Source organism: Mobula birostris, chromosome 14 (assembly GCF_030028105.1).
Source record: "Mobula birostris isolate sMobBir1 chromosome 14, sMobBir1.hap1, whole genome shotgun sequence".
Lineage (NCBI taxonomy): Eukaryota > Metazoa > Chordata > Chondrichthyes > Myliobatiformes > Myliobatidae > Mobula > Mobula birostris.
The window spans coordinates 85,703,558-85,731,531 of record NC_092383.1 but is presented as its reverse complement, the minus strand read 5'-3'; the positions used below and the strand labels follow the sequence as shown (position 1 = coordinate 85,731,531).

At 42.8% G+C, this 27,974-nt stretch overlaps 1 protein-coding gene across 1 annotated transcript; it reads right to left on the bottom strand.

The window, feature by feature from the left end:
• Positions 1-736: 736 nt before the first annotated feature.
• Positions 737-27,974, bottom strand: LOC140209536 (EF-hand and coiled-coil domain-containing protein 1-like). The gene is made up of 8 exons (XM_072277797.1): positions 27,195-27,974; positions 25,167-25,549; positions 14,311-14,495; positions 13,237-13,360; positions 11,088-11,250; positions 4,285-4,443; positions 2,022-2,091; positions 737-1,925 (listed from the first exon to the last, which is right to left on the bottom strand). Exons 1-8 carry the CDS (start codon positions 27,879-27,881, stop codon positions 1,795-1,797), a joined length of 1,902 nt encoding a protein of 633 aa, XP_072133898.1. The 5' UTR covers positions 27,882-27,974; the 3' UTR covers positions 737-1,794.

The following is a 27,974-nucleotide window of genomic DNA, read 5'->3' as shown; positions in this document are numbered from 1 at the left end:
AGGAGTTTAAGATTATGAGAGGCATAACTAGAGTGGACAGCCAGTGTCTTTTTCCCAGGGTGGCAATTACCAATTCCATTGGACAAACATTTAAAGTGAGTGGAGGGAAAATTAGGGGGGATTTCAGAGGCAGTGTTGTTTTTACAGGAAGTGGTAGGTGCCTGGAACGCATTGCCAGGGTGATGGTAGAGGCTGATACAATGGGGACATTTCAGAGACTCTTAGATAGGCACATGGATGGAAGAAATCTGTGTCGGAGGGAAGCGTTAGATTGATCATGGTGAAGTTTATATATTTTGGCACATTAGCTTGTGCCAAACAGCCTGCACTACGTTATGTTCTCTCCTGTTCTGAAGACACCCCTCTCCCCCTTTGCTGGTTCCTTTATCAACTTCCAGCATAAAATTTCTCAACATTGACTCCGTTTCAGTCTGATATTTTGACACTGGTGGTGAACTCCACAAATCTCTGCCAAGTGGTTTCTGCTGCCATTTGCTCCAAATGGCTGTTTCTGATGCAAAATTCTATTCCCCAACTAAACTGTACTGCAAGACAGAAATGCCTTGCTTCTCCTCAATCAACCTCAATGTGAAATGTTTTTTTTAATCCAAGTGTCATTTCCCAAGCCCATTTACGCTTCACAGCTTTGTCAGTGTACACACATGGTCCATTTGACACTACTAGATGCTAAAAGCAACAAATTCTTTCAGGTTTTTCTTTCATTTTTTATTCTTTGCTGTATAAACCCATCCACAAACACCCTGTGATAAAAGTAACATGCATCATACTTCAGAGTAGTAACTATAATAAATAATTAGCTTCACCCACCAGTAGAAACTATATTTTTTTAAAATAATTTTTCTTTGTGCAAAATTGGACAGTAAAATGTCTGACAAACCAGTGCGAATCAGAATTAGGGCACATTAAATAAATAGACACTGTAAATGACACAACTACAGACATTAAAATTATCTTTTAAACACAAGGACAATACAGTTTAAAATAGCATTAGGAAATGTAGTGTGTATGACTCTATGACGTATTTATTCTAGGGTAAATAATGTAGAACATTAACTAATTAAGGTCCATTCCAAGACCTGAAATCACAATCAATGATGATATTTCAGTTCAGTTCTGCTTGATTAAGAGCTTTGAACTGCCAGAGGTCCCAGCATGTGACAAAGGCATTAATTGAAGGCAGCATCAGTTTGCTTAGGTGGATAAGAAACAGAAGGCAATGAATGGTTTGTCTTTCTGCTTCCTTAACCTACCTTCAACCTCAATCAGCTTGATTAACTAACAACTCTGTAAACCTTGCTCTGCAGAATATTGTGACTCCATTTTATTTCTTTGTTCTGCTGTGAATGCCCAGAAGAAAATGAATCTCAGGGTAGTATTCAGTGACATATACGTACTTTGATAATAAATTTACTTTGAAGTTGAACTTTTGTTGTCCTATTTGACCACAAGGAAGGTTCAATGGCTTGCAAAAAAAATTCTCTTGGCTATCCCAAGGATTTACAAGTCCTTTCCTTCTTCATTAGCCAGCCGTTGTTCACTTTTGACAGGGAATAGTTCTGCAGACATTTACCATGGGAGGGTAAAGGGTTAAGCAATGTCCATGGTAATGTGAAAATTACTTATGATTTTGGATATCTCCACAGCAGCTGACCAGCCTCTGATGGCCAACAGGTCACCTTCTGAGTGCTTATATCTTCATTTGCCTCTTGCTATTAATGTTGTAAGCATCTGCATCAACAAATGAACAGTTGAAAGTCTACCTCTTTCTAGACCTTAACACGTTATCACGAGTGAGTTTTTCATGACCTGTTGAGTGTCTCTTTGAGATGAATTTTTGTCCAGCAATTCACAGGACACCAACTCCTTGTGGAGCACATTCAACACGTCCAAGGAGGCCATCATTACTGTAAAACAAGATGTAACAAAAAATGTTAACCAAAGTAGAAATTAAACCAGCCGTCTCTTCATTGCAAATTGACTCACTGCTGCAACCTGCTCACCTTGTCCTCCACTGTAACAAATGTCCAAAGTGTTCAGTAAGATTTTTCCCAGTGCTCGTCTTGATATATTCTATAGGCAAAATAAAGGGAAAATACAATTTGGAATGTAGAGTATCAATGCTAAGAAAGGGGGGTGGGAACATTAGGAAGTCAGAGTACTGACATCACTTACATCCATTGACTCTGACAGAACTACCAGCACCAAAATATGGACAGCAATATCTTCAGTACTTTGCAGTATATAGCTAGGGCGTCTGAGATCTTTGCACAGTACTGCAGTAGCTTCATGTACTGCACTGTACTGCTGCCACACAAAATAAGACAAATTTCATGACTATGTGTATGAGTGATGATAAGCCTGATTCTGATATAGGTCTCTATTGTAGGCTGAGAGTGAGAATGGGGCAGGGAGAGGGGAATCCTGGTTGGGACAAAGGAAAGGGAGAGAGGATGGAGCGGGAGACATTCTGTAATGATCAATAAGCAAATTGTTTGGAATCAAATGACCTTGCCTGGTGTCTCAGGGCTGGGTGTGTCTGCACCCACATCATTTCCCGCCATGACTCCTTCTCTGCCACCTGTTCCACAATTGCCTCTGACCTGGGCCGACATTTACGTGCCGGGCGGCACCTAATTAATTAGCTTGTTTATTTCGGCTTTTTTCTTAAAGATGTGCTGGGTGCGTTCCGGCCACTGCTGCATTCTTCGCGGCATTGTATCGGTCCGCAGCCCAGAGGTTGGGGACCGCTGCCTCAGAGTAGTGACCAGAAATGTACATAATACTTTGTGTGATTTAATCAGTGTTTTGAAAAATTGCAATGTGACACCCAATTTGAGTCTGAATCCTAGTCTGTTGGAGGCTGTAGGCCAAAGAAGATGGCCTTTCCTGGGGGTTAAAGTATTGTGTATGCATGTGAGTGGGAGGGAAAAGAAAGGGCTTGTTTTGCTGTTGTTGTTTTGTTTCTTGTTCTGTTCTGTTTTGTTTCTGTTGTGTTCCATATGGTTCTGCCGAGCATTGTGGGCATGTTACGTTGGCATCAGAATGTGTGGCGACACTTGTGGTCTCCCCCACCAGAACACTCTTGGTTGTGTTGGTTGTTAATGCAAACATCTTATTTCATTGTATGTTTCAATGTACACACGACAAATAAACCTGAATCTTGATCTTGATCCCTTTATTCTAAGCCTCGTCCTATGAAGGCAAAGATATTCAGCCTATTTTATCTGCTGCAGTCATTCAATTAATCCAATTAATTTCATTCTTACGGAGGTGTTACCAGCAGAAGCAAAATCAGTATGCAACATTGCAAAAGCAATGTGAATTCTGAAAACCTGTAATAAAAATGGCAAATATTGTAAATATTCTTAATTGAATCTGCAATTATTCTGGACTTGAACCGAATCTGGAAGGCGATAACATGTCTCAATGGATGATAGGTCCTGTTTCTCAACTAGAATTACATAGAATGCAGGAAAGGACAGCACAGTAAAGGCCCTTTAGCTCAGGATATTGTGCCGACCTTTTAAACTACTCCGAGATCAATCTAGCCCTTCCTTCCCATATAGTCCTCTATTTCTCTTCCATCCTTTTTCCTATCCAGGACTCTCTGTAAATGTTCATAATGTATCTGCCGCTACCATCACTTCAAGCAGCATATTTGAAGCGCCTATCTCTCATTCCCTCCCAACACTTTAAATTGTGTCCCTTTGTATTAACCATTTCCACCCTGGGCAAAAGTATTTGGCCGTACACTTGATCTAGGCTTCTTATCATCTTGTATACCTCTATCAGGTCACCTCTTATCTTCCTTCTCTCCAGAGATAAAAGCCCTAACTCGCTCAACCTATCCTCATAAAACATGTTTTCTAATCCAGGCATCATCCTGGTAAATGTCCTCTGCACCTTCTCCAAAGGCTGCAGAACGAGAGGTAGGTTATTAACTGGGTTTCCCCCTGTTTACAATCATGGGCTACACACCCACACTTTCCTGTATCCATTCCCTCCCCCACCTGGAAGGTGTGCAATCAGCTGTACTGTAAGCTAACTGAAACCGGTCCTGGGCTTGAAACAGAACCACAAGTCTGACAGAGGGAGGGGAATGATCAGTCTTTAATGAAGGTTAAAACACACAATCTGCCAGCACAAATGAGATAAAATGTCCTTCAGGAGAGGAACCCCCTGAAGGATTTAATCTAATCCTATAGACACGAATTAGATCAAGTTAACAGGAGATATTCTTCCGGGAAGGTCAGAGATAATTACCAGCAGTCGCAGCTGTTGCAAAAGCTGTAGGACATCGGTCAGCTTCTCCTCCACCAGTGAGAGCCTCACGCGATCGGCTTCAACCATCTGCACTTCCATCCGCAGCATCTCCACCTCCTCCCCCTTCAGCTGAAGCTCCTTTGTCATTGAACAAGCTAACTGCAAAGAGAGAGGTGCAGCTCAGACCCGGACTACAGGCACTTGAAGTTCCTCACAGCGGCTGGAGGAGCTTGCACATTCCTCCAGGGAATGGGAGAGGGACGGAAGAGGGGGTTCAAACTCAGGAAGGTTTCTGGTCAAAGCAAATAAGGAGACTGCAACCCCCATGGCAGAAAGATAGAGAACCAGAGGAGAGGGTTAAAACTCATGACTCTCTCATGACTCTGAGGGAAATGAGGGAACAGTGTTTATGTGCTGCATGTCAAAGCAGTGGAAATAGAACTTTCAGACGAGAAATGGGTAAACACTTCATAAGGAGTATTTACTAAGGTTACTAAGTATTTCCTAAGGTTAACTGGATAAAGTAAGGTGAACATGTTTGCCTTCATTGGCTGAGGTATGAGTTGAAACATGATGTTCCAGTTCAATTAAACATTGGTTAGACCACACTTGAAGTGTTGTGCGGTGATTTGCTTACCACCCTGCAGGAAGAAGGTGGTGACAATAGAGAGATTTCAGAAGAGATCCACCAGGATGTTTCCTGGAATGGAGGCCTAAGCTATGAAGAGAGATTACGCAGGCTGGTTTATTCTCTCTGGAATGTAAGAGGCTGAGGTTCAACATCATAAAGGTTTATAAAATTATGGGGGGAGGGATAAAGCTAGATTCTTTATCCTAGGGCATACATTTAAGCAAAGAAGGGAGAAATTTAAAGTAAAACTGTGGCATGGTGAATCTGTGGAATTCATTGCCACGGACTGCTGTGGAGGCCAGATTGTTGATTATACTTAAAGCAGAGTTTGATAGGTTTGTGTTAGTAAGGGCATCAAAGGTTACGGGGAGAAGGCAGGAGAACAGGGTTGAGAGGGATAATAAATCAGTCATTATTGAATGATGGAGCAGACTCGGTGGACTAAATGGCTTAATTCAGTTCCTATGTGTTAAGGCCATCTGGAATGAGCTGCCAGAGGGAGGTAGTGGCGACAGATTCAAAAGGCATTTGGATGGGAACTTGGGATAGAAAAGGTGTCAAAGGACATTTGCCTATGAGGCAAATGGGATTAGTGTGGATAGGTATGGATAAAATGGGACAAAAGGGAAAATTTCTGTGTTGATTCCATGAATAAGCTCCTTCTACATCAATCTACGGTAGCAGGATTTTCATTTACGTAGCACATTGCACAAACTGGGGAAATCACAAAGCACTTTTGAAGTGCAGTCATAATGAAGCAATCCTCAGCACAGTAATCATACAGGAAGAGCAGTCAAGGAATGTCCAGATGATCTGTTTAATGCTGCTTTCTGGATGGACAAGAGACCTCTCCAGCGCTTCAATAAAATAGTGCCGTGTCCTGCAGGAGCAGACATTTTGGGTCTGATTTGAAAGACACACAGTGCTCTCCATGGGAGATTGTCGGCAGATGGCCAAGTGTCCAATAATCTGGTTCTGAGAGCCAGAGTTAGAGACACAGAGTCATACAGCATAAAAACAGGTCACTTACCTCATTTGGTCCATACTGGCCAAAACACCCATCCATTTTAGTCCCATTTGCCTGCATTGGGTAGGAAAGTGGAAGGCCTAGATATTTACTTATTCTAGTTAGAGATACTGTGCAACTAGGCCCTTCCAGCCCACTGAGCTGCACCATCCAGCAACTCGCCTATTTAACTCTAGCCTAACCACAGGACAATTTACAATAACCAATTCACTCAATAACCAGTACGTCTTTGGACTGTGGGAGGAAACTGGAGCACCCCACGGGAAGGATGTGCAAAGCTTCTCAGAGAGGATGCTGGAATTGAACTCCCCAACGCCCCGAGCAGCAATAGCATCGCGCTAATTGCTACATGCTACTGTGGAGCCCACGGATTACCGTGCTGAAGGATTAACACGGTAAGTATGTAGAACAGGAAGAGTGGGGCACGCCCGAGGACAGAAAAACATTTGCAATGTTGTATGTTGTCTCTGCGTTCTGTGAAGCCCATTACACATTTATAAAGCCATTAAGCACAGCATGAGTTTTAGAGGGATGTGGGCTAAACATGGGCAAATAGGACCACCCTAGATAGGCATCTCAGTTGGCATGGACAAGTTGATCCAAAGAGCCAACTTCTGTGCTGTATGACTCCATGCATCTATGTTGGCCAAGCCAATCGGCTTAGTGCTGCATAGTACTCATATAGTCAATGACAGGAGATCTGAACATTGAGCAGTCAAGCAGGGGAAGACAAAAAAGAACCTTTTATATTCGTTCTGATCTTTGTTTAGATTCCACGGTATCTCCATCCATGAACTCTTGGAACCTTCTAGAAGGATGGGGAGTCCAGATCATCGGAAGGATAACATTTTTTGAAAGATTAGGAAACTGAGGTGTCTCTGAGAACACTTGAAAATTTCTACAGATATACTGTACCATGGAGAGCATTCTAACTGGCGGCATTACAATCTGACATGGGGAGGGGCGGTGGGGGGAGTGCGACTGCACAGGATCAAAGTAACCTGCAGAGAGTTGTAAACCGAGTCAGCTCCACCATGGGCAATAGCCTGCATAGCATCCAGGGTATCTTCAAGGAGTGATGTCTCAAAAAGGTGGCGTCCATCATTAAGGACCCCCATCACCAAGGTCATGCACTCTTCTCAAAGTTACCATCAGGTAGGAGGCACAGAAGCCTGAAGGCACACACTCAACAATTCAGGAACAGCTTCTTCCCCTCTGCTACTTGATCTCCGAACGGCCGTTAAACCCAGGAACACTACCTCTCTATTTTTTTATTTCTATTTTTGCACTACTTATTTAACTATTTTACATAAACTTACTGCAATTCACATTTTTACTCTATTATGTATTGCATTGTACTGCTGCTGCAAAATCAGCAAATTTCATGACATATGCCGGTGATATTAAACCCTATTCTGATTCTGACTAGCAGAGAGGAGCAGATAGGGTCTGGGGCAGATCCCTCTTAATCATACTGAATGGCAGAACAGGTTTGATGGGCTAAATGGCTTACTCCTGCTCTTTTTCTATTGTATTCTTGTGGTTGACAGACTTCCAGTCCATCGTCTACAGTTTCCAGGATGCTGTACCCAAAGGGACCATAAAGCTGATGTACTACATGTGTCAATACAGTACTGTGCAAAAGTCTTAGGTGGATATATATAACTAGGGTGCCTAAAACTTTTGCACAGTACTGTAGTAATTATATGCACTGCACTGTTCTGCTGCCACCAAAAAAAAACAAATTTCATGACATATGTGAGAAATGATAAACCTGATTCTGATATGGATCTCTATTGTGGACCGAGAGTGGGATGGGGGCAGGGAGAGGGGAATCAAGGTTTGGAAAAGGGGAAAGGAGAGGGGAGGGAGCAGGAAGCATTAAAGAGAGATACTGTAATAATCAATAAACCAATTGTTTGGAATCAAATGGCCTTGCTTGGTGTTTCAGGGCTGGGTGTATCTGCAGCACCCAGCCCTGAATCACCCTGCTGATAGCACTCCTTCTCTGCCACCTGCCCCACACCTCTCCCACAGCGCTAAATCATTGCCATTCCCAGCATCCTTCAGATTTACAAACTCGCGCTCCGCTCCACATTGACAAATATACAATACCATGCAAAAGTCTTGGGCACCCTGGTTATATATATATATATGTGCCTAAGACTTGCACAGTACTGTATAGCCAGGGGATAAATGTAAATGCAAGCATTTCAAAGGCAGTGACTTAATTCAGAATCTAACAAAATTACTAGCTAATGGTGTTGACATAAGCTGAACAAATAAAGACAGGAATTCAGGCATGCGAAACCTTGTACTGACTAGAGGTGTGTCAAATCCTGTCCAAACAAGACTGCTTATCTTCCTTCACAAAAAAACAATTTGTAATGAACATACATAAAAAAACAGAATATTTCATCAGACCGATGAGGGAGCAGTCGTGGAGCTGTGAGTGTGACTGATCAACAAATGACCGGGGTTGTTTGCCCAGAGGAAAGGGTGCAGGGACTGACAGGTGGAATTCCTTAACTTAGGGTCTAGGATGATGGTGGTGGCATGACTCCTTAACGGAGAGCAGGTGAAACTTCAGGGGTGTAGAGGAGATTGGGTTAACAGTAATATCATGAGGGATTTAAACACTACAAGGAGACTGAGATTAAAGAGGAGAGAGGTGTCCTTTGAGATAAGTTCAAAGTAAATTTATAATCAAAGTACTTATATGTCACCATATACAACCCTGAGATTCATTTTCATGGGTGCATACTCAATAAATCCAATAACCGTAATAGAATCAATGAAAGACCGCACCAACAGGGTGGACAGCCAGTGTGCAAATGACAACGAACTGTGCAAATACAAAAAGAAATAAAAAATAATAATAAATAAATAAGCAATAAATATCGGGAACTGAGATGATGAGTCCTTGAAAGTGAGTCCACAGGTTGTGGGAAAAGTTTTAGGTGAAGTTATCCCCTCCGGTTCGAGAGCCTGATGGTTGAGGGATAATAACTGTTCCTGAACCTGGTGGTGCGAGTCCTAAAGCTCCTGTATCTTCTTCCAGATGGCAGCAGTGAGAGGAGAGCACGACCTGGGTGGTGGGGGTCTCTGACGACTGATGCTGCTTTCCTGTGACAGCACTCGATGGAGGGGAGGAGTTTACCTGTGATGGACTGGGCCATATCCACTATTAAAAAGACAGAGAATTGACACTCAAGTGTTCTTATGCTCAACGGAGTTTGATGGGTCCAGGAAAAATGGTTTGGAAAAAACGTACAGTTAAGTAGCATCTTTCACCAGGTTCCAAAACATTGACAGCCAAGAAGGTGTAACCACTATTACAGTGAAAGAGACTTGCTTAGTGCATTCTCACAAAGTGCCTACAACTAGATGGTCTGTATTGGTGATACAGACTGTGGAATAATTATTGGACAGGACCCCACAAGGAACTCCAGTATTCTCATTCAGAGTACTATCACTGGACCCCTTTTGGGTCCACCTAACAGACAGGCATCATCCAACTATTGAATTTCTGATTGTGCAGTTTTCCTTCAAAATGGCAATGAAGCACTGGCTGAGAATTCTGTACTCAAAACAAAGGGTAGGACTTGAATTTTCATGCATTTCCCACTTGGTTTCAGGTGGGAGAGGCATAGGGCAGTGGGAATAAGAGAGAAATGAAGGAAATGGAGCATTAGGGAGATATGGAGAATTAGAGAGGGGGCAAGCAACAGTTTAGGGCATTAGCACGATGCAGAAGTAGTCTGGGAGGGAAGTAAATGAATAATCTCTGACAATGACAGACAGACAAAGAAGGTCATGACATCACACTTAATCACATTACCAAAATCAGTAAGTTCTTCGGCTCAATATGCTGATTTATATTCCAATCACTATATATGCTATAAAATCAGTCGCTTCGGGCAGATGGGGCTCATCAGCCATGATTGCCAACTCATCTAGGAGAAGGAAAACTCTGATCTCAAACCTCCGCTGCCTTGTGGCCATGCCCACTCATGGGGAAGGCTTCGGAAGTAAACCCTGAGGGAAAAATCTGGATCTGGAATCCCTAAGGCAGTCCTACGTTGAGTTCAATGCTGACTGGCAACTCCTGCGATGCTGCTGGTGCCGAACTGTATCGGTGTCTGCCGTTCCTTTGGGGTCATCAGTTGTGTGGAGAGGGGAGCTTGCTACATGGGCAACAGCTTGCTCCCCATATCGTACTGCCCAGGCTTGCATATCCAAACAGCTAGGACGCATTATTCGTGGTCAACTCTGACCAACGGAGGCCTCAGATATACATTTTTGACGATCAATAGAATCCAAATCATGAGTGGTTGGGTTAAGAGAAGGTTTGGATAATTTAAGTAACGCATGAGATGGACTAGAGACCTTTAGTCTGCAAAATGCCAGCATCTAAAGTATTCATTCTTGTGATTAAATCCAGCCTGGCCTCCTGACCAAGTTTCTGTAACCTCTCTAGTCTAGCATCTACCCAAAGCAAAACATTATTATGCTGGGCATGCAAATAAAAACCAACTAGAAAACACTGGAAAGACTCAGCAGATCAGGCAGCATCTGTGGAGGGAGAATCAGGCATTGAATCTTTGAATTTATTTCTGCCTCCACAAGTGGCATCTGACCTGCTGAATGTTTACAACATTCTCTTCTTTTATTTCAATTAAAACCTGAACTCTACATTTTTTCGACTTGTATTACTTCTCTCCTGGTGCTGGGTTTCATCTTTCAAGGACCTATAATTTGATACTCCCTCTCCAACTCCTCCACCTCTTCATTTATCCCTGTTGTAATAAGAGACTGGATTAATTATCTCATTATTTTCAGATGAAAGAAAGTTTACCTGCATCAGAGGGCAGAACATATTTACACATTACTTTAAAGGTATTCAATTCTTTTTCTTATATTTTCACACTCCATCTCCCAAAGTTCCATTTGTCTATCATCCATATACCTATCTAAGTGTCTCTTAAATGTCCCTGCTGTACCTACCTTTGCCACCACACCTGGCTGCATTTTCTGTGCACCCACCACTCCCTATGTAAAAAGTATCTCTGACACATCCCCCTTATACTTTCCTCCAACCACCGTAAAATTATGCCCCACCCCTCAGGATGTCAGCATCCGTACCTGGTCTACCTCAGCCTGGAGATCAGCCACTTGTTTCTCCTTGTTTTTTAGCTCTGCCGCGAGTTCCTTCTCCCTTTCCCTGGAGACCTCAGCACCTCTCCCTGCGTGACGACAGCTGCAGTTGTAAGACAGTAATCGCTGTAATGTGCTACTGGGACTCCTACTGAAAGTGAGATGAATGCAACATTAATCCCAAGGAGATAGCCTTCAAATCTGCCAGATCCCCATGCAGCATGGATTTGGGAATGTAATTAAAATGAAGTTAGGAATTAATAGGATACTAATAAAGTCTTAAATAAATTTATATTTCTTTGACAGCTTAATCATATTATGATGTCCCAAAGGGTTTTCATGCTCAACTATATTGAAATGTAACACAATTATAATAAGGTAGCACAGCAAGATTCTGCAAAGAGCAATGAACTTTATGAGCAGATAATCTGCTTGCTGTGATATTGATTTGTTCCGGGTAATTGTTGTGTACATACCAAGAACATCCCTGCTCTTTGAGGAATGCAAATCATTTAACACAAGAGATTCTGCAGATGCTGGAAATCCAGAGCCACACACTAAAATGCTGGAGGAACTCACCAGGTCAGAGGAATAAAGAGTCGATGCCTTGGGGCAAGATCTCAGCCCAAAACGTCAACTCTTTATTCCTTTATGCCTGACCTGCTGAGTTCCTCCAGCGCTTTGTGTCTGTCTTTGAAGAATACACTTTCACTTGGGAACAGAAGAATTTTGTTCTTTCCTGAGCTCTAGCCAGCTTTTGATTCAGTTTGCCAAACAAAAGAATAGTAAATAGAGCAGACTCATTCCATCAAGTATACATTTGTAACGTTTCTTATAATAAGCCTGACGTATTCAACTTCTGAGTTGAGAGCTTCTTCAGATTGATTGGCACTGTCTCATTCATTTTCTTGCAGAAACAAAGAAATATACAATAGAATCAATGAAAAACTACGCATAAAGACTGACAAACAACCAACATGCAAAAGAAGACAAACCGTGCAAATAAGGTAAACGAAGTAAATAAATAATACTGAGAACATGGGTTTTAGAATCCTAGAAAGTGAGTCCATACTTTGTGGAATCAGTTCCGAGTTAAGATAAATGAAGTTATTCACACTGGTTCAGGAATCTGATGGTTGTAGGGTAACAACTGTTCTTGAACCTAGTGATGTGCGACCTAAGGTTCATAGAACATAGAACATAGAATAAATAGTACAGCACAGTACAGGCCCTTCGGCCCACAATGTTGTGCCGACCCTCAGACCCTGCCTCCCATATAAGCCCCCACCTTAAATTCCTCCATATACCTGTCTAGTAATCTCTTAAACTTCACTAGTGTATCTGCCTCCACCACTGACTCAGGCAGCGCATTCCACGCACCAACCACTCTCTGAGTAAAAAACCTTCCTCTAATATCCCCCTTGAACTTCCCACCCCTTACCTTAAAGCCACGTCATCTTGTACTGAGCAGTGGTGCCCTAGGGAAGAGGCACTGGCTATCCACTCTATCTATTCCTCTTATTACCTTGTACACCTCTATCATGTCTCCTCTCATCCTCCTTCTCTCCAAAGAGTAAAGCCCTAGCTCCCAATGATAGCAAGGAGGTATCAAGACTTAGGTCTTGGCGCTTAGGGATTAAATAACATTAATGATAGATTATTTGAGGACTGACTTATTTTACAGCAGAAAATGCACATTGAAGCTTTAAGTGGGACACCACTGAAGCAGGAGACATCAGTGACCATGGTCTGCATAAGGATTTAACAGGTGGCACTGGGCAGAGAGGTGAGGAGCTGTTTGACCTAAATGGAACCCTGCAGCAGCACTTAGGAGTCATCCTGCCTCACGTCATCTCCACAGGAGATAAATGTTGGGAATAAAGGAGGCAGAGAAGGTGACAGAGTGGGGCTCTGTGGTGCAAGGACTGGATCAAGTGCTGGGGCGCTGTCATTCTCCCCCACCACAAAGTCAGATCCAGCATTAGCACCCAAAGTGTTGGTGCAATTTTATTGCAAGCACAAAAGGCCAGTAGATCAGGACTAGTTCCGTGGTCCCCATTTAGTCTGTAGGGCATAGTGGAGAAAAATCAGGACACAGTCCTTTCCTTGGGGTTTTATCTGTGAGAATCTTACTTACTCTCTGCTGCTGCAGGCATCTTCATTCAATGTCAACACCTGGCTTTGCTGGTCCGGTGAACCTCCCTCCTCCTCCTCGTCAGAAGCCGCCCGGCCCTCCACCGCCCTCAGTAACCGCTCCTCATCTGTAGGAAGAGCAGGATTGGGTGAAGGCTTTCCTGCAACCCAGTCTGACGTGGCCCCACACTGGAATTATCTCAATGGAAATAAATCCCTGCAGTAATTCTCAGAACTGATGGCAAAATGTTAAACTGCATTATCTCCCTGCGTAGATTTGTTGACAAACATTGCATGACTCTGAACAGTCTCTGATAACTACTGAGGTTGTAAACTCAGCCAGCCCCATCATGGGCACTAACCTCCCCACCATCAAGGACATTATCAAAAGACAATGCCTCAAAAAGTTAGCAAGCACCTCAAGGACCCTCATCATCAGGGACATGCCTTCTTCTCATTACTACCATCAAGGAGAAGGTACAGGAGACCGAAGACACACACGTCAACGTTTTAGGAAAACACTTCTTCCCCATCGCCATCAGATTTCTGAATGGACCATGAACACTAACTCACTATTCTCCTCCCTTTTTGCATCATTTATTGCACCATTTATTTATATTCTACATTTCTCATTGTAACTTAAGAGTATTGATTTTAATTTTTGTACTTTGCACTGTACCACTGCCACAAAGTTACCACATTTCACCACATATGTTAGACATCAACTTGAATCTAATTCTGAGGATTTGCCATCGACAGCATTGGATCTGCATGATCCTCCAATCCAGTGTAAATCTGAGAGTATCACCCTAGAGTGGATGCACGTTCTGCCAGAAGTGCAACTTCCTCCAATTAAAATTGTATTTGCAGGGACATACAACAACTATTTTTCACATTCTGTTACGAGTCAGTAAGAACCACTATTAAACTTGATAATCCAATGAGCGAGATCATTCCATTTGCTATAAACTCGAGAGTGACTGTGGTTTAATTCCTTCCGTATTGCGTACCCAAAGATTTATTCAAGGTTGTTTTTGATTAGTTTGTCGCAGAGACAGCTTTTCCTCCTCAATATTACCTTCATTACAGGGAGAAGGCCTCATCTGCTCTCCACCGTAACTCCCGGCCTCTGGAGTTGATTCTGCTTTCCCGGTCGGAGATCTCCGCGCTTGTTGCTGGCAGGGACTCCTGGCACAGTGCTTCTGGATGAGCTGTGAGCGGTTCAGCAGGGCAGAGGCCACTGTGCTCTGACTTCCTTGTGATCTTAATTAAAAAAGAAAGGCGCTGTCAGTAATGGCTTGGAGATTGAATATGCAGGTATTAATTTGATATGAGTCCCTTTTATGATACCACCCAGGTCTACACAGAGCATCTAGTAAGGACCCTTGCTCCACAGCAGAGATGTCTATTGGCAGAGGACAAATCTGAGGTGAAAAGTAAAATGTTTAGAGGGGATCTGAGGAAGAACATTTTTGCTCAGAGAATGGTCAAAATCTAGAACACACCATGGAGAAAGATGTTCTCACAACTTTTAAGAAGCATCTAGTCGAGTGCTTAAATTACTGAACAATAGTTGACTAAGGACCAAATAAATGGGATTAGTATAGATAAGTGCTTGCTGGTTGGCACAGACACAGTGGGGTCAAAGTGTCTGCTTCTGTGCTATATGACTCTGTGACTCTAACATTTACTCAGTTTAGTGATGAACTGTGGCTGTTGCCTGCTCCAGCTGCAGTGATGTCTGGCTTCATAAAACTCCAGCTCTGAAAGCTACTTGCTTACATTTATTGTTGGCGGAATTTCTTCTTTTTCTCTCTCTCTCTCTGTGCATTGGGTGTTTGACGGTCTTCATTTTAATGAGTTCTTTTGAGGATTCTTTGCCTTGTGGCTGCCTGCAAGGTGACGAATCTCAAGGTTGTATAATGTACACACACTTTGATAACTGTACTTTGAACTTCGAATATTCAGCCCAAAGATACTCTTCACTACGTTTTGTGACTTTGCCATTGTACTAAATGGAATTCATTCAGAATAACTCCAACTACTTGGAACTGGGCATTCAAAAGATACCAATGGGGCATATGCAGTGGTGGAAAAGGAACATAAATAGCAACAGGATTAAACCATTTCACCCTCTGCCATTCAATAAAATCCTTGCCAACCTAACTTGTCACATTTTACCTGCCCTCCCCCCACCGCCATGTCCCTTGATTCCTCCAATAGTTGTTGACCTTAGTTTTGAGGGAAATTAGTAACTGAGCCATCTTGACTACTCACAACAGAGAATTCCAGAGGTTCATCACCCTTGGAGTGAAGGAAATTGTTCTAATGTAATTACCAAGTCAGAGGACCAAATGACCTATCATGAGCTCAGTGATGAGTGTGAAAAGGTGCTTTGCTGGATTCAGCATCAGGCCCACCTAAAATTAATGCAACATTTTGGTAAAACCACTACAAAGATTCACTTATACTTTATACTTTATAGTTGCCAAACAATTGATACTAGAGCGTACAATCATCACAGCGATATTTGATTCTGCGCTTCACACTCCCTGGAGTACAAATCGATAGTAAATATTAAAAATTTAAATTATAAATCATGTATAGAAAATAGAAAAGGGAAAGTAAGGTATTGCAAAAAAAAACTGAGATGCAGGTCTGGATATTTGGAGGGTACGGCCTAGATCCGGGTCAGGATCCATTCAGCAGTCTTACCACAGTTGGAAAGAAGCTGTTCCCAAATCTGGCCGTACGAGTCTTCAAGCTCCTGAGCCTTCTCCCGGAGGAAAAAGGGATGAAAAGTGTGTTGGCTGGGTGGGTCGTGTCCTTGATTATCCTGGCAGCACTGCTCCGACAGCGTGCAGTGTAAAGTGAGTCTAAGGACGGAAGATTGGTTTGTGTGATGTGCTGCACCGTGTTCACGATCTTCTGCAGCTTCTTCCGGTCTTGGACAGGACAACTTCCACACCAGGTTGTGATGCACCCTAGAAGAATGCTTTCTACGGTGTATCTATAAAAATTACTGAGGGTTTTAGGGGACAGGCCAAATTTCTTTAGCTTTCTCAGGAAGTAAAGGCGCTGGTGGGCCTTCTTGGCAGTGGACTCTGCTTGGTTGGACCAAGTCAGTACTCTAAAACCAGTATGAACTGGACAAACACAAGTAATCTGACCACAGTGGATCAAATTAGACAGTCCAACCACAGCCATTCGTGGTTGTAGATAATTAGAGTTAAAAGAAAAGAACAGGATGCCCCAAGGTACAGAAGAGGCAATAGGACCAGACAACATCCCAGCTTTAGTACTTTAAGACCTGTTCTCCAAAAACACCCAGTCCTCTCATCAAACTGCTGCTCCAGTACAGATCTTTGTTTTGTTACATAACGCATCATTAAATTTTTAATCTTCTAAACCAAAATGAATACTACTTGGCAACCTCCCTGATCCCAAAAAAAAAACTTTTTCATGGTGTAGGCTGTAATTCTCTCAGCTGTAAAGGTCTTTTTATGGATTTTCAATGTTTATTAGCTGTATATTAATGCAAAGTGTATGTTCTCATCTTCATTTTGCATTATCAAAGGAATCTAAAATCTATAATTTTAACAATGCACTTCTGTTTAAATATATTGTACAAATTTTATATTTAAGTTCCTTTTTAGAATTCTAAACTAGGTTTTGAGTTTCTTTTTTGATTAGATCACTATGGCTTGACTCTTTGAATAGCAGCAGAAGGGTCTACAGAGAGATCAGCAGATCCTCAATGCATACACACTTTAAGGACCACAGTGAGAGGCATTACCTCACCACTGTACTACAAAGATTAGCTTTATTTGTCACATGCACCTCAAAACATACAGTGAACTGCATCACTCTTCAGCACCAATGATCAACACAAACAAAGATTGTGCTGGGGGCCCGTAAGTGACTGACGCCAACACAGACAGCCTACAATTCACTAACGCTAACCAGTATGGCTATTGGAGTGTGGGAGGAAACCAGAGCACCTAGAGGAAACCCACACAGACAGGGAGAGAACATGCAAACTCCTTATGGACAGGAATCAAATTCCGATCAGTGGCCACCGCCGCTATAATGCGATTGTGCTGTCTCTCTTTCATGTTGTCCGTCTAGCCCAAAGTCACACACATGGGTAAAGATTCCAATAAACAATTATTGACGGGAAAAAATAATTTCTAAGCAATAAAACCTTATATTTAATAAAAATGCTGCAATATTCTTTCTGCATCTTTGGGAATATTTTATAACTCATTCGCAAATTAGCGACTGAGTTTGAAACACCACAATGAACTACTTCCACTCAGTTACTTTAAATTCACTATGTTCCATTTTATTCCACTCAGTTTGTTCTATTATTTCCCCCTTCTCCATTCCATATTTTCACTCAGTGTAGCAGAACTAAAACAGATTAGTCAGGATTTTGTCAAGTGAGCCACCTACTTGTCCTATCAGCATTGTGTACCTCTCAGCTGTCTCTGTATGCTGACATTAGCAATTCATTCATGCTTGCTAATGAAGTGTTACAAGCTCTACAGCAGCAAGCAGCAGCTTAATAAGACAGCTGGTGACCACAAAAAGCTTGTTGGAAAACACAAGGCAAGTTAAAGCCACTTCACCCACGTGAAAGATCCACATGATAACGATCAACACAGTCTGGTTCATGGGGTTATGACAAATAGCTAAGCCTTTGAGCTGCCTTGTTTAAAGATGAATCTTACAATGTGGATTGATTGCAATTCAGTGCTTCTGTGCATGTTAGAATCCAATTTAACTTTTGGGATTAGTTCTATTCAATTCTTTACAATGTCACTATATTAATTTTTGATTATACACAATTTATTCTATTCAGTTATTCCCTCAGAATTAGAATCAGGTTTAATATCACCAGCATTTGTCATGAAATGTGTTAACTTTGTGGCAGCAGCACAATGCAATACATGATAATAGAGAAAAACTGTGAATTACAGTGAGTATAATTATTAAATAGTTAAATTAAATAAGTAGTGGACAAAAAAAGAAACGAAAAACTAGTGAGGTAGTGTTCATGGGTTCAGTGTCCATTCAGAAATCGGATGGCAGAGGGGAAGAAGCTGTTCCTGAATTGTTGAGTGTGTGCCCTCAGACTCCTGTACCTCCTTCCTGATGGCAGCAACGAGAACAAGACATCACCTGGGTGATGGGGGTCTCGAATGTGGATACCACTTATTTGCGGCATCGCTCCTTGAAGGTGTCCTGGATACTATGGAGGTTAGTGCCCATGATGGAGCTGATGAAATTTACAACTCTCATTTAAAACTCTGCCTATTTCAATCCTCAATTACTCTCATTTATTTTTTATCATCCCTCCATTTAACGCCACTTAAACCGATTAACCAGAGATTTGCAGTCTGCCAAGAATGAATAATGCCTGAGAAGAGCTGCCCGCAAATCCTTCCAAATGTAAGTACAGGGAAGGCAGTGAAGTCTAGGTTGATAATCCAAAGCCTGAGGACCACTCGCTTAGATATGCTTGTTTTGCTTTTCTGATTGGTTCTCATTTCTGCTTTGTCACTGGGCTCCTCATGGACTACAGTGGTGAAGCTTTAACTTCCTGCAACGTCCCCAGGAAATCTGCTGACAGGACCTGAGCCAGGGTAGACCTGGTCCAGAGGAGAGGAACCGACAGGAAGGGAGAATGGCAAGTTTCGAGTAATTTATTTTTACATTGAGTTACTTAAATATACTTAGTAATTAAGTACTAAGATTGTGAACACGGCGCAGTACATCACACAAACCAATCTTCCGTCCTTGGACTCACTTTACACTGCACACTGTTGGAGCAGTGCTGCTGGGATAATCAAGGACACAACCCACCCAGCCAACACACTTTTCGTCCCTCTTCCCTCTGGGAGAAGGCTCAGGAGCTTGAAGACTCGTACGGCCAGATTTGGAAACAGATTCTTTCTAACTGTGCTAAGACTGCTGAACGGATCCTGACCCGGATCTGGGCCATACCCTCCAAATATCCGGACCTGCTTCATGGTTTTTTTTGCACTACCTTACTTTCCATTTTACTATTTTCTATTTATGACTTATAATTTAAATTTTTAATATTTACTAATTTTTACTATTTTTAATATTTTAAAAAATATTTTTAATATTTAATATTTTTAATCCAGGGAGTGGGAAGCGCAGAATCAAATATCGCTGTGATGATTGTACGTTCTAGTATCAATTGTTTGGCGACAATAAGGTATTTATTTATTTAATTAACATGAATTAATTCAAATAAATACTTTTCAGTGTGTTCTCATGTTTTAATTTTTCTATATTTAATCTTTAACACTGACTATTTTAACAAATTTTTTAATAAAATAGGTATTTTTAAATTCCTTTCCAACGTTCAGTAATCCTTTAACTTCCACATATGTGCCCTGTACCATGGAGTTTGGGGACACACTGGAGATTAGACCTTATCATGTCAGACCTTTCACTGCAGCACATGGCTTATTTCTGAGTCCAGGAGTGGCCCCAGATCGTACATTGCAAAGGGATGGTTGTACTTTGCATGTGACCACTCAGATTTATGGCCAGCCAACAAGCAGCAAGCCATTCATTAGAAGGAGGGTGACAACTTTCATCGACGAGAAACATTCTGCTTCAACATGTTGTATAGCTTTTTTGTTACTTCACTCCACACTTTAATTAATGCAGTAGTTTAATATTTTAATTGACAATAATTTACTGTTTTATCTAAATTTATTCTTTTAAAAAACAATACTTTTTTTTTACTTAAGGTACTTAAACTTTGTTAAGTGAAGCCGATTATCAGAGTAACACACACAAAATGCTGGAGGAACTTCGCAGGTCAAGCAGTATCTATGGAATAATTCAGCATCTGCTGAATCTCTTGCGTTTATGATTTGTCAAACATCAGAAATATTTAAAACATGCTATTGCCCACAGCGCACTGTCAATGGAACTTTAGGATGGGAGGAGTATGGAACACTATGGTCCAGAAGCAGGTTGATGAAACTAGGCAGTATAACATTGACTAATCAGGCTGAAGGATCTATTTCTGTGCTCTATGAATCTATGACATCAAGGTAACCTTAAGGGTGGAACCTCACCAGAAGCGCAATCACCACTTGCAGCCTGCTTTGCCTTGTAGAAGGGCATCACAGTGAAATCTTCCAGAGTAGTGCTGTCATGGCTTGAAGCAGCTATAAGATAAAAGCAGGGCCCAAATGCTAGTGACGGGTCCGATCCAACATTATCTCACCCAACTGTTTTCATTTTGACTGATTATAAAATTCAAAACTTTTCGACGCTTTTCAGCTCAATACTGAGGACACAACTTAGCCAGCTGTCAACGCGTTTCAAGGGTCACGCTTTCTATTTTTCTTTCACAGCCTCTCACCAATCGGCAGGTGGCTTTGCCCAAGCATATCACCCAAGCTCCAGCCAAGAACGAGTTGTGTAGAACTGAGCTTGGGTGATATGTCACTCATAAATGAACAACTCCTAATCCCATAACAAATTTCACGACATATATCATAATCCTGATTCTGACTCTGTTTTCATTCAATCTCAGAATGTGGACATAGTGGTCAATATCTCCACCTACTATCCACGCCTGCCGAAATGCACCTCACTGAACGGGCAGTTTTAGCACCAACGACATACAGGCATTCATCAACTCTCAGTTTATAGATTTATGCAATATTGTGGTTAACTCTTTTGGGTTCATGTTTTCAGGCTCCAGACATGAGTTTCAATACAATAAATGCTCCCTAGCTCATAATACAGTATATGCACATGGTGCCATTTATGCATTATACACCAGCTTTTCAATTTACAAAATTCCCCCCAATGCAGCATCTTCCAGGAATTCTATCCTTCCATAAGTAAGGATTGGCTACGTTGGACACATTTAGTAAACAGGGCAGATTTCCATCCCTGAAGGAGTGAAAGAGGATGAGAGGTGACATGATGGAGATGTACAAGATGCTGAGAGGCACAGTGAGCTGATAAACAGAAACTCTTTCCCAGGGGCAAAAATGGTTAATATGAGGGTCGTAATTTTCAGATGACTGGAGGAAAGTATAGGGAAAATGTCGGAGGTAGTTTTTTTTTTTACACAGAGTGGTGGGTGCATGGGATGCCCTGCCGGGGTAGCAGTAGAGGTAGGTACATTAGGGACATTTAAGAAACTCTTAGATAGGCACATGGGTGAAAGAAAAATGGAGGCTATGAAGGAGGGAAGGGTTAAATTAATCTTAGTATAGGTTAAAATCAATCCATGGTGGGCTGAATGGCTTGTACTATGCTGTAATGTTCTGGGTTCTTAGTTAGCAGTGCAGCAGATGAGGATTAACAGTAATCAGGTAGTTACATAGTCACTAGTACTCAGACCTGATTTTAATTCTGGATTTATTTAATTTAAATTCCCCAGCTGCCATTTTTGGTTTTGAACTCATAACTTTGGATCAATGGTCCACAACCACTGGTCTTATCATTTAACAATTCTATCATGCCAAAGATTCAACTACACATCAATTGTTCCATCTAAGCTCTGTATTTTTCCTTGAGGTCAAGATTAGCTGCAGTGCAGCTCCAGGTTCCCATAAGGAACACCGAGAAGTATCTCCCTGCACTTCCTGACCCCAAGCATACTACCCATATCTTTCCTCATGAAATGCCCCTTTCAAAGATTTAACCTAAATGGAGATGATTGTACTTCTGGTTTCCTTCCTCTAAATGCCTGGCAATCATCTCCCTCTCCCCTGATGGTTCCAGGCCAGGAGTTAACCATTCATGGATGAAAGACACCCAGCAACATACAACTCACTGATGAGATAATGAAGAATTTTTCCACACCACCCCAACAAATTCCTGCTCCAGGTGAAAACAAGGACTTGGGAACTCATCTAGGTTATAGAGCTCCAACTGCCTTCTCCACAAGTGTCACAGGGGAAATCACCCAAGGTTTCAACTCCACTTTGACATCAGATGAACAAATTAGCAAAAGTCTCACATGCACTAAGGAAACAGGGAAGTTGAGGAATATTTTTGAACAGCTAGTTAGGATTTCCAGATGAATGATAACACAATGTCGAAAACTCTCACTGCTATTGAAAAACCCTCAAAGTGTCCACACGGACTGACCAAGTTCCCTGAGACCTTTCCCAAATAGAGAAACACTTTGAGCTGGCATTCTGACCTAATCTCCTGAAAATTGTTTGCGAGATACCCTCTTCTCATTACTATCATCAGCAAGGAAGTACAGAAGCTTAAAAGCAAACACTCAAAATTTCAAGAAAAGTTTCTTCCCTTCTGCCATCAGATTTCTCAATGGTCCTTGAACCTATGAACAATAACTTATTATTTTGATCTGTTTTTACACTAGTTTTTTTTATATATTTCTTATTGTAACTTACAGTATTTTTACGTATTGTACTGTGCTGCTGCTACAAAACAACAAATTTCATGACGTGTCTGTGATAAAGCAGATTCTGGTTATGATCCTGCTTTAATGCAGTGACCTGGAATACGTTTCCTGCAAGGCTGCTGGAAACTAACTCAATAATAACCTTTAAATGGGAGGGAATAAAGACCTGAAGAGCATAATATTCACAGCCTTGGCGCAGGTCAGGGAAATGGAATAATTCTCTCAGAAGATCTTTCAAAGAATTGGCACTAACATATAGATCGGTTATTATAGATGATGTTTCATATGAACTTGATGGGCTGAAGGGCCATTTTGTCTGCTGTATTAATCCAATACTCTATACACTCAGTGGTCACATCACTAGTACACATGTACTCCTGTTTGTTAATGCAAGTATCTGACCAGCCAATTATGTGGCAGCAATTTAATGCATAAACACGTGCAGTCATAGTCAAGAGGTTCATTTGTTGTTCAGACCAAACACCTGAATGAGGGAAAAAAATGTTATCTCAGTGACTTTGGCCATTTAATGATTGTTGATGCCAGAAGGGGTGGCTTGTGTATCTCAGAAACTGCTGATCTCTTGGGATTTTCACACACTACAGGCTCTAGAGCTTACAGAGAATAGTGCAAAAACACCCCAAAAGTCATCCGGTGAGCAGCAGCTCTGAGAAAAAAAATTCCTCGTTAATGAGAGACATCAGAGGAGAATGGCCAGACTGTCTCAAGCTGACAGGAAGGTGACAGTAACTCATACAACCATGTGCTAAAACAGTGGTGTGCGGAAAGGCATCTCTGAATGCACAACATGTCAAACCCTGAAGTGAATGGACTACAGCAGCGGAAGACCATGAGACTACACTCAATGCCACTACATTAAGTACCGGAGCTACTTAATAAAGTGACAATTGAGTGTAGGATTCTTATTTAAATCAGAAATGTGGTAAACATTAGAACTTGCTCAGAATCTCACTGGAAATAGCAAAACCAACGAGTTGTCACTAGTTGTCTCTCCAACGACAACCAATCTGCTGGAGGAACTGAGTTGGTCGAACAACATTGTTGGACTGCGTGTGTCTCCAGATTCCAGCAGTTTTGCTACTTATGCCGATGATATTAAACCTGATTCCGATTCTAATTCTGATTCTGATTTGCAGTCTCTTGTGTCTCAAGAAATCTCCTCCCCTGGTTGCAATCACAACCAGATGGTATGCCCACCTGAGCTCCCAATTCTCATCTGGTGCTTAGGAAGGATCAGATGAGACAGCTTAGACTCAGTTCAGGTTTTGAAACTTTATGGCTGACAACTCTTGTGTTTTCTCCTTGCAATTTGTGCCAGATTTCAAACTGTCAGTCCTGCATACTCCAGAACTCGCGCTTTGCACCCAACTCCTGACATCAGGAAGGAGGTGGAAGTCCCAAAGAGAGGACAAGAAGATTGATCACCTAGAATGGATCCAGGGATAAGGTCTTGTCCCACAATGTTAGAGTGGAGAAGACTGTATTACGTTCTTTCCTTGAGAACAGATATGATAAAGGTGAACAAAATCATGGTGAACTAAGCCAGGAGAAATTGAGGAAAATGGTTTCTATTAACAGATGATTTAAGGACAGGGACCACATTCAAAATTTTGGGCAACAGATACAAGGGGAGAATGAGGAAAAATAGTTTTAATAAGAGGTGGTTATGATCTGGAACTCACAGGCTGTATGAGTGATAGAAATAGGGTCAATCATGTTTCAACGGGAAGCGGATAGACTAGGCAAGAATAATTTGCAAGACTAAAAGAGTGCAGAAGAGAAAGTAATGATGGGATCACTCAACTTGGGTTCAGCATTGACCCAACTGGCTGAATGATCTGTGCCACATGAACTTAACGCTACAGCTGATCAAGCACCCCACCCTGAACCTAACAGTTCAAAGGAGAAATCTGACTCTGTTTACAGTTCATCGTCAATGTTATTATGCTTCCAAGGTAAGACACTCTCCCCAATCCTACAATCCAGAGGAAGTTCAGAAGGAAGACACAAAGAAGCTGGAGAAAGTCAGTGGTCAGGCAGCATCTTTGGAGGGAAATGGCCAGTCAACATCTCAGGTTGAAACCCCTTACCTGGGCTCAGATAAAGAATTCAGAAGAAAAACCTTTGTCAGGGAGTAATGAGAATGTGAAACTCACTGTCACAGGGAGTTGGTGAAATGCAGATCTCACTACCCCAAGGAGCTGATGTCAATATGAAGCTCACCATGCACAGGGTGATGAAGTATTTAAGGGCAGGTGGATCAGGCATAGGAAGGGTTAAATAGGGACAGTCAGATAGGGGAAGAGAGGAAGAAAATGAGGGGTTAGTTGCAGGGAAATAATAATGGTGTTGATGGGGACACTGAGAGTAGGTAGAGACTTGATGGGCCTAATGCTATGAGAAGATCAGAGATACACCAGCATTGACTGGTTTCTCTATCCTGTGTGATGGTAATCCCTCACACTGACCTGTACTGTTCCAGCTCCTGCTCCAGCTCCTGGACTCTGCTCTGCAGAATGGGGATCTGCTTGGCTCCATCCTCCAGCTCCCTCACCTTCTCTATGGCACCCTGCAGCTGTGCGCTGGCTTCTTCCGCCTTCCTCCTGATCTGGGCCGCGCAGGCTGTGAGGGCGGCCGCCGACCGCTCCCACCGGGCCAGCAGGCAGTGCGCCTGTCTCAGCTCCTCCTCCAGCTGCTGGTTGAACCGCATGGCTTCCTGGATCTGACCGTCCCTGGATTCCCTGATCAGCTCCAGCTCCCTCAGCACACTCCGGAACCCCGGACAGCTCCTCTCCACTGCCTCGCTCCTCTTAGCCCAGCTTGGAGATCCTCGCTCTGTCCAAGTGTAGACCTTAGGGCATAAAACAACAAATATAAAACACAGCACAACACAGGAACAGGCACTTTAGCCCATGATGTCTGAGCTAAACACAATGCCAAATTAGACTAAGTTTAATCTTCCTACACATATTCCATAGCCCTCCATTCCCTGCATATCTATGTAGTTATCTAAAGGCCTCTTCAACACCACTGTAGTATCTTCTTGCATCGCCACACCTGGCTGCCCATTCTAGGTCCCCACCACTCTCTATGTAAAAAAACTTGCCCATAGAATCATACAGTACTAAAACAGGTCCTACAGCCCAACTCACCCATGCCAAGCAAGATGCCCATGCAACAAAGTCCCATTTCTCTGTGTTCAGCCTATATCCCTCTGTACTAAGGGTTCCCAACCTGCAGTCCACAGACCCCTTCCTTAATGATATCGGTCTATGGCATAAAAAAAGGTTGGAAACCCTTGCATTCCAATTTATGTACCTGCACACGTATCTTCTCAAAGTTCTTAATGTACCTGCCTCAGCCACTTGCTCTGGCAGCTCATTCCATGTACTGGCCACCCTCTCAGCGAGTAGGTTGTCCATCAGGTTTCTATTGTGGCACAGTAGCACAGTGGTTAGCACAATGTGCTACAGTACCAGCGACCCAGGTTCAATTCCTGCCGCTGCCTGTAAGGAGTTTGTATGTTCTGCCTGTGACCGCGTGGGTTTCCTCCGGGTGCTCCGGTTTCCTCCCACAGTCCAAAGGTGTACTGGTTGGTAGGTTAATTGGTCATTGTAAATTGCCCCATGATTAGGCTAGGGTTAAATTTGGGGTTGCTGGGTGGTGAGGCTTGAAGGGCCTATTCCACACTGTACCTCAATAAATTAAAAAAAATAAAGAACAGACCATCTCCCCACTCCAAATACACATCCTCTAGTACGGTATTGGACAGTGCTACCCGGGGTAAGAGATATCTAAGCCTCTCATACTATATAAATGTGTGTCTGATCTCTCCTTAGACTCAACCCTTATGGTTCATACCCTCTAATCTAGGCAGCAAATGATAAACATTTTCTGTACAGGTTTACTGAAGACAGAAAGGGCCTGTTGGCTTTGGAGGCAATACATTGGAGGTTCACCAGGTTGATTCCAGGGTTGAGCAAGTTAACCTATGAGGAAAGACTGAATCTCGCCCTATGGGATTACACTTGCTGGAATTCAGAAGAGGAGATCTTAAGGAAACATATAAAGTTATTAAAGAAATAGATAAGATAGAGGGAAGAAAGCTGTTTCCACTGGTAGGCAAGACTAAAACTAGGGGACATAGCCTGAAGATTTGGGGAGTAGATTTAGGACCGAGATGAAGAGGAAATGCTTTTCCCAGAGAGTGGTGAATCTGTGGAACTCGCTGCCCTGGGAAGCAGTAGAGCATGCCTCATTAAATATATGTAATATAGTTAGATGTTTGCATAGCAGGGGAATTAAGGATTATGAGGAAAAGGAGGAAAAGAGCAAGTTGAGTGCATGGCCAGATCTGCCACGATCTTATTGAATGGCAGAGCAGGCTCGATGGACCGAACGGCCGCTCCTCCTATTTCTTGTGTCCCCTTCTCAAAGCCTACACATCCTTCCTGTAATGGGGCGACCAAAATTGCACATAATACTCCAAGCCGTACCTTTTGGAGGGCGACTTGCAGAGCCAGGCACCGCGCGTCGCTGCCCTGCAGGGCGCCTCGGAGATCCTCCACCAGCTCTCGCAGGCTGGCGTTCTCCAACTCCAGAGAGGTGGGACTCGTCTCCCCGTCCCCGGCGGAACTTGGTCCACTTTGGAGGTTAGGACAGGACGTCCCGTGCGCTTGGTTCTCCACCCAACCCTTGGAGAGGTCAAAGGAGACGCATTTCTTCCTCCTCCGCCGCCGGGGGCACCTCAGGCTGATTTGCCTCTCGATATGTTCCGTCTCCTTCCCCACTGGCAGCCTCCCCGGGTTCTGCCCGGCTTTCTGGTGGAAATAGCCGCAGAGCCTGGCATGAAATTGCCGGAAAGTGACCGCTTCGGGCAGCCCGGTCAACAGCGACTGACCCTCCTCGTCCCGCACCAAGTCCAACACGGAGCAAAGCAGTCGGAAGTCCTCGGCAGACACCAGACCGTCTCCCTGGTAATTCAAATGCTGGAATATTTCCTGCAGATACTGGTCGGTGCCGGTGGCTAGAACCACGATCTCGTTGTCCTCCTGGGCGCTCTCCGAGCCGAAGTAATGGGAGAGAGCGCTCACTATCCAAGCGCTCCTGCGGACTGGGCGAGCCGGCGGTTCGGAGCAGTTCAGCATCGCCGGAGGGTTGCAACACCTAAACGCTTTGTGCATACTGCCAATACATCCACCAGTTACAAACAAATCTTGCAAAACCTTGCCACCAACTGCCGGAAGCTTGATTAAAACTTAATTGTAAATGCAAGG

What these genes read in the sequence shown, in the direction of transcription:
- LOC140209536 (XM_072277797.1), bottom strand. Translation starts at nt 27,881, where the DNA reads ATGCACAAAGCGTTTAGGTGTTGCAACCCTCCGGCGATGCTGAACTGC. An exon ending in GCCTTCTCCCTGTAATGAAG is followed by an intron (nt 13,361 to 14,310) that starts GTAATATTGAGG and finishes CTCTTCCTACAG; the next exon opens with ATGAGGAGCGGTTACTGAGG. An exon ending in GATGCCTGCAGCAGCAGAGA is followed by an intron (nt 11,251 to 13,236) that starts GTAAGTAAGATT and finishes TCTCACTTTCAG; the next exon opens with TAGGAGTCCCAGTAGCACAT.